We start from the raw sequence: 6,780 nt of genomic DNA on the forward strand, positions 1-6,780 counted from the left end.
GCTAAGATTAGCTCTTCCGTGTTCTCACTACAAAAGCGTAAGTATGTGAGGAGATGGACGTGTGGGTCAGCTTGATTTAATCATTTTACAGTGTGGCAAAGCATCACATTGTAGGTGGTCAATATATACAGTTTTGTCCATTATACCTTCAGGAAGCTGGGGTGGGGTGTGTGTGTGTGTCTCTGTGTTTGTGTGTCTCTGTGTCTGTGTGTCTCTGTGTCTGTGTGTCTGTGTGATGTGAGATCTGTGAGGCGCTGAACGTGGTACATTAAACAGCATTTTCGTTCTTACCTCATGATTCCTGGACTTGCACCATTGAGTGGCTTCTGGCTAACCCCAAACCTGTTTCCTCCTCTCTAACCACACCTCCCTCCAGGGCTGGTTGGAGGAGCCTCAGCCCAGCCCCCTGAGCCAAGCCCTGGGGGACTCCTGCTGGGCGGCTCTCTGGACCCCAGTGAGATGCTCCACAGACCCACGGCGCCCTCGGGGAAGGAGGGAAGTCAGGTGCATCACCTCCTGGGACCAGCCCTGAGGGGACTCAAGCCCATCCAGGGTGCAGGTTCCTCCAAAGGAAAGCCCCAGGGGAGGGTCTTGGGGGGCCATGGTGCAGCCCACCTCCCTGTGTGACCTCAGCCCTTGCCAACCCTCTGCCTGTGGTGGGAGGTCCCCGAACAAAGCACCCAGGGCCCCAGGGGCAAGGCCAAGCTGACAGGTGTGGGAGGCAGTTGAGCCCTGGATCCTGACCACAGCAGGGCAGTTGGCAGATGTGCCTCCGGGACAGAACCCCAGGGGTAACGGCCATGGACGCTGGAAGGGGCCTGGCTGGGGGCAGGGACCAGAGGATGAGGATGGGGCCACATGGACTGGGGTGCCCTGGGACAGCTGCTGCCAGCGAGAGACCGGGGCACCACTCTCCAGGGAGCCCACGCTGCAAGTCAGGCCACAAGGGCCTCCGACCCTGAGGGCGGATGAGGCCAGAGACAGGCCAGCCGGGCCGTGAGGCCCCTGGTGAGCCAGGCCCCAACCTCAGGCAGCGCTGGAGCCTGCTGCTGCTGGGTCTGGCGCTGGTAACCCATGGCCTGGTGCACCCAACGGCTGCACCGCAGAGCAGAGCCCTGGACCCTGGAGCCCCTGGAGGAAGCAGCCGGTCCAGCCTGAGGAGCCGGTGGGGCAGGTAAGGGGTGAGAGATTCCTGGGGATGTGGGGGTCTGGCGCAGAGGTGGGAAAGGATGACCAAGGGGAGACAAGCCAGAGAGGGGAGGAGGAAGGTTAATCCCTGGAGGGGAGCCAGACACACACTGACTTTAACTGAAGTGTTAATATTTTGTCCATCATGGATTTGTTTAAATTAATTTTTATTGCTTAATGTCATATTAAAATATTATTTATCTTGATTCCTGAGATTTTTGCCCCCACCCCTTACATTTGGCCCGAAGGTCACTGTCTCCCTTACCTCCCCCTAGTACTTGGGGTAGGGCAGGACCGGAGGCAGGGGCAGGATGTCCACAGGGTGGTGGCCACTATCCCTGAAGGGTGCCCAGGCCTCCCCCTCCTCCCCCTCCTCCTTCTCCTCTTCTCCCTCCTCCTCCCCCTTTCCCCTGGCCTATGTCGCCTGTCCACTCCCACCCTCACTGGGCAGGGGCCACTCCCTGGAGCTCCAGCTGATGTGTGAGGGGCGTTTCCTGGAGTCTCTGGGTCACTAGACCTCAGCTAGCATCGCCTCCTGAAACCAGCCCCTAGGAGACCCAAGCTTATCCAGGATGCAGGTGCCTCCAAAGAAGAAGCCCAGGAGAGGGTCTAGGGAGGCCACAACTCCCTGTGTGACCTCAGCCCTTGCCACCACTCTGCGTGTGGTGGGAGGTCCCCGGACAAAGCACCAAGCATCTGGGTCCATTTATGACTATTTGGGACACAACAGCCTGGTCATCGCTGCTGCACGTTGTACCCACAGGCGATCATGTTGTACCCACAGGCGATCACGTACCCACAGGCGATCATCATTTCAGGGGCAGAACCTCCCTCTTGCTGGCCCCATAGGCAGGTCCCGCTGTGATTCCAGCACTTTGGGAGGCTGAGGTGGGTGGATCACTTGAGGTCAGGAGTTCGAGACCAGTCTGGCCAACATGGTGAAACTCTGTTTCTATAAAAAATAGAAAAGTTAGCTGGGTGTGGTGGTACACGCCTGTAGTCCCAGCTACTTGGGAGGCTGAGGCATGAGAATCGTTTGAAACCAGGAACTCAGGAAGCGGAGGTTGCAGTGGGCCAAGATCACGCCACTGCACTCCAGCCTGGGCAACATAGCGAGACTCTGTCTCAAAAGAAAAAAAAAAAAAAAGACTGTCTAGATGCAGTAGCTAAGTACACAAAAGCCATTTCAATGTGGGAGGCGAGGTGACTGAGTCCAGGGACTCCAGGTTTCTGGCTGAGGGGTTGAGACCACCCATGGTCATTGTGATGAGATGAAGATGGAAAATGAGCTGGGCTGGGGGAAGGTGGTCATCTCCTCTGGACGTGATTAGTTTTAGACTCCTGTTGGGTAGCCCACTGGGCATGGTCAGTTGAGTTGGCAATTGAGGTGGAGCTGAAGGTTTGAAGCTGGGATAGGCTCCAGCCTCGCCATGTGGGCAATAGTGGGGGAGTCAGCAGCCAGGCATGGGCCATGGAGAAACAGATGCCAGGGGAAGAGGAAGACCCCAAGGGGAAAAGAGTCACTGGAAAGAGGGGCCAGCCCCATGTCACATCCAACAGAGACACCAGGTACAGCAGAAGGACCTTGGACGTGACCATGAGGAGGGCCTTGTTGGCCATGACCTGGGAGAGATGGGGGTGAGAGCATGGGGGACCACACCATGTCCCCAGCACACAACACAGTGCCTGGTAGACAGGATGGATTTATGGATGGATCTATGGACAAGTAGATGGGTGGATGAACTGTTAGATAATAGATGCAAAGACAGATGAATAAATGGACAGATGCATAGATGGACAGGTGGATGGACAGATGGATGGATGGACAGATGGAATGAATGATCAGAAAAGGCTCCATGAACAAAGTGAGACTGAGCTGCAGAAAGGCTCCATGAACAAAGTGAGACTGAGCTGCATCTCCATGGATAGATATAAAAGCAGAGGACTCTCCTGTTGGGTCAGGAATGACCCAGTGTCCTGGTCCAGGGAGGAAGTCAGCCTGGCTTGACTGGCGACACTTGTGGCGGATTTCAGAGGCCCTTGAAAAGAGGCCAAGTGAGGTTGGGCAGGTCCGAGCCAGCTCAGGACTCCTGAGCCACACCGCACAGCTGCCTGAGGGGATGCGTCACTCAGAGAGTTGCTGGGACCCACTGGGCCAGTGTTGCCATCAGCACCAACAGCTTCAGAGACTGGGACACAGGCTGGGGTGACTCCAAGGCTGTGGGTGACACCTGCCTCAGAGAAGGGACAGGCACAGAGACACTACTGGGATACTGGCCACCCCCCTGCCCTGTGCCTAGGTCACAGCCTACACACTGCAGCCCTGTGCCCCTCACACCCAGCAGGTTCCTGCTCCATCACGGCTCCTGGACTGGCCCCAGGTGCTGGCCCTGGGAGTTTCAGTCCAAGCATAATTCACTGAGGCATGTGTTTGGCAGCGGGACCCAGCTCACTGTTTTAGGTATGTGGCTCTCTCAACCTTTCCCAGCCTGTCCCACCCTCTCCTATCTTTGGAAATCTGTTTTCTCTCTCTGGGGCTTCTTCCCCTCTGCCCTCCCAGCCTTAAGCACTGACCCCTACCTTTCTCCATGGGGCCTGGACGAGGTGCGTTAGTCTCAGGGTAACCGGCAGGAAGGGCCCCCACAGTGGGAGCAGCCACCTTCAGGTTCCAACAGCGGGACACAGCCTGGTCCCGGGCCCTGGGCTGGGATTGGGCAGGGTCAGGGCTCCTCCCCTCTCCCAGGGCAGATATCTGAGTGAGGGACAGAGGCCGGTAGAGACAGTCCCCGGGACCCCGGGGTCTAGGCTGAGGGCTGGGTGCCCATCCAGCCTGGGAGGGCCACACGGGGGCCTGGGGACACAGGGGTCACCTCGAGGGGAGGCCAATGGAGGGCACAGAGAGGGCTCTGGGTCTAGGCTGCAGCTCTGTGGCCTGTGCTGGGTCGTGAGGACATGGGGACACAAAGGGATGGGTGAGACTGGGTGAGGTCCCAGAGCCCAGCCCTCCCAGGACAGTTACCAGAAAGGAGAGGGTCTCTTAGGGCAGAGATGTGTCTGTCTCTGGAGCCCCGTCACCTCTGGGGCCCGGTGTCTCTCTGTTCACAGGTGGACCTCCCACCTTCATTTGAGGAGGGCACTTTAGATTCAGGAGGTGACTAGCGGGGAGTAAACGGGGGTGCACATAACTCCACGGCCACCAGGTGAATCAGAGGCTGCTGGGGTGGGCATGGGGGCTGCGGTCCCCCGAAATCTGGGGAAGCAGCTCCAAGAACCCAGCCGATGTGAGGGGTCCTGTGGTCGGGCTGGTGGGGACAGGGGCGACGGCAGAGCCCCAGGGTGTGTCTGGGTGGAGCCCGTGCTTCACCAGGAGAACTGAGTGGGCCAGGCTGGGGCACAGCCTGGTGTCCCAGGGGATGGGAAGCTCCAGGCCATGCCAGGTTTGGGCCTCCCCACACCCTGCCAGGATGGTTTTGTGTGCTGTGGGGGAGACGCTTAGACTCCAAACTGAGACTCCAGAAACCAGGAAGGAGGGAGTGCAGCCTGCCCTGGGTACACACGGGGAAACTGAGGCTGCAGAGGAAATGACTGGGCCAGGACGCCTGCGAAAGGTGACTTGGGAAGGGCTCCTAGGAAGGCACAGGGCTGTCTGCTCTCCAGAGGGCTCCAGTGGAAAGGAGGGAATGAAGAGGGAAGGAGAGGCCCTGGGTGGACCAGACAACCACACCATGAACCCTCCCAGAGACTTTAGACAGAGAGAGGCGCTCCACAACACCCCACTCTCCCTCTGCCGTCTCTCTCTCCTTCCTCTGTCCACACAGGTCAGCCCAAGGCCACCCCCTCGGTCACTCTGTTCCCGCCGTCCTCTGAGGAGCTCCAAGCCAACAAGGCCACGCTGGTGTGTCTCATGAGTGACTTCTATCCGGGAATCTTGACGGTGACCTGGAAGGCAGATGGTACCCCCATCACCCAGGGCGTGGAGATGACCACGCCCTCCAAACAGAGCAACAACAAGTACGCGGCCAGCAGCTACCTGAGCCTGACGCCCGAGCAGTGGAGGTCCCGCAGAAGCTACAGCTGCCAGGTCACGCATGAAGGGAGCACCGTGGAGAAGACAGTGACCCATGCACAATGTTCGTAGGTTCCTAACCCTCACCCCACCCACAGGGGCCTGGAGCTGCAGAATCCCAGGGGAGGGGTCTCTCTGTATCCCAAGCCATCCAGCCCTTCTCCCTGTACCCAGTAAACTCTCAATAAATATCCTTCGTCAACCAGAAATCCTGCTCCCTCTCTTCTTTTCTTATCTCTCATACAATTTGGTGCGTCTCCTGGGTTCTCAGTGTGGCGTTGGGGGAATCCTGGCACCAGTGGGAAAGTAGCCTGGAGGGGAGGATCACAATCTCCTAGGCGTGTCCCCTGGGGAAATAGGCCAGGATAGGAGCAGTTGGCTCACTGAACACCGGTCCCTCCATTCTCTCCCTCCTCCCCTTCCTTCTTGCAGCTCAACCCCCGACTTGCTGCCTACTTTCTGGAGGGAGGTATTTCTGGCTGAGTCTCCAGATACACCCTCTGTCCCTGTTCTGTTCTGGATCCTCTACCCAGCCACAGCCTGTCTTTCCTCAGCCTGGAAATCCTACTCTAGGACTGGAGTCCCTCTACTTCTGGCCCTGTCCCCTGGAATGCCCTCCTTCCTCTCTGCCCAACTCCCCACCCCTGAGAGCTGGACTGGCGGGACACTCCAACACCATGAAATTCATGAGCTCTTAAATTTTGGGCCCACCTTGATTTTTCACCCAACGGCAGGTTCAGAGGTGTGATAAAAATAGGAGGAAGCCAGGAAGGAAACACACATGAAAGGCCTGCAAGAGGCTCAGGACATTTGCATAAGATAGGCTCTGAGCTCCCCAGGAACCAGTGCAAGAAGGGTAAAAGGTGCTACATCATTTCTTTTTTTTTCTCTTTTTCTTTTCTCTCTTTTTTTTTTTTTTGAGACGGAATCTCATTCTGTCACATAGGCTGGAGTGCAATGGCGCAATCTCAGCTCACCGTAACTTCCGCCTCCCAGGTTCAACCGATTCTCCTGCCTCAGCCTCCCCAGAGTTGGAGATGGGGACTGGTGGGAGGTGTTTGGTTTGGTTGGTGGTGGATCCCTCATGGCTTGGTGCTGTCTTCCTGATAGTGAGTGGGTTCTCGTGGGATGTGGTTGTTTAAAAGTGTATGGCACATCCCTGTCAACTTTGTTTTGCTCCTGCTCTGGCCATGTAAGACACCTGTTCCCCCTTCACCTTCCGTCATGACTGGAAGCTTCCTAAGGCCTCCCCAGAAGCTGAGCAGATGCCAGCATGCTTCCTGTACAGCCTGCAGACCCGTGAGCCAAGCAAACCTCTTTTCTTTATAAATTACCTGGTCTCAGGTGTTTATTTACAGAAATTCGAGAATGGACTGATACAGACACTAATCTTATTCATAAGGGCAGAGCCTCTCACCTCCCCAAAGCCACCACCTCATAATACCATCACATTGGAGATTAGGTTCCAACCTGAATTTTGGTGGAATGCAAACATTCAGACCATAGTACCCTATTTCCAAACACAG

General features: G+C 56.8%; 1 protein-coding gene across 2 annotated transcripts; it reads left to right on the forward strand.

Annotated features, from left to right (window-relative positions):
* Positions 1–852: 852 nt before the first annotated feature.
* On the forward strand, positions 853–5,463 carry LOC112633220 (immunoglobulin lambda-like polypeptide 1). 2 transcript variants are annotated; one of them, XM_025399677.1, is made up of 3 exons: positions 969–1,174; positions 3,534–3,649; positions 5,007–5,463. In XM_025399677.1, the coding sequence occupies exons 1-3, from the start codon at positions 969–971 to the stop codon at positions 5,324–5,326; spliced, it is 642 nt and encodes a 213-aa protein (XP_025255462.1). In that variant the 3' UTR covers positions 5,327–5,463. The 2 variants fall into 2 exon arrangements, with proteins under 2 accessions (XP_025255464.1, XP_025255462.1); XM_025399679.1 differs by lacking the exon at positions 3,534–3,649 and having other exon boundaries at positions 853–1,174.
* Positions 5,464–6,780: the final 1,317 nt, after the last annotated feature.

This window comes from Theropithecus gelada, chromosome 10, assembly GCF_003255815.1.
Source record: "Theropithecus gelada isolate Dixy chromosome 10, Tgel_1.0, whole genome shotgun sequence".
Taxonomy (NCBI): Eukaryota; Metazoa; Chordata; class Mammalia; order Primates; family Cercopithecidae; genus Theropithecus; species Theropithecus gelada.

Coding starts and splice junctions, on each gene's coding strand:
- LOC112633220 (XM_025399677.1), top strand. CDS start 969: ATGAGGCCAGAGACAGGCCAGCCGGGCCGTGAGGCCCCTGGTGAGCCA. Junction 1,175..3,533: donor CTGAGGAGCCGGTGGGGCAG/GTAAGGGGTGAG, acceptor CACACCCAGCAG/GTTCCTGCTCCATCACGGCT. Junction 3,650..5,006: donor GACCCAGCTCACTGTTTTAG/GTATGTGGCTCT, acceptor CTGTCCACACAG/GTCAGCCCAAGGCCACCCCC.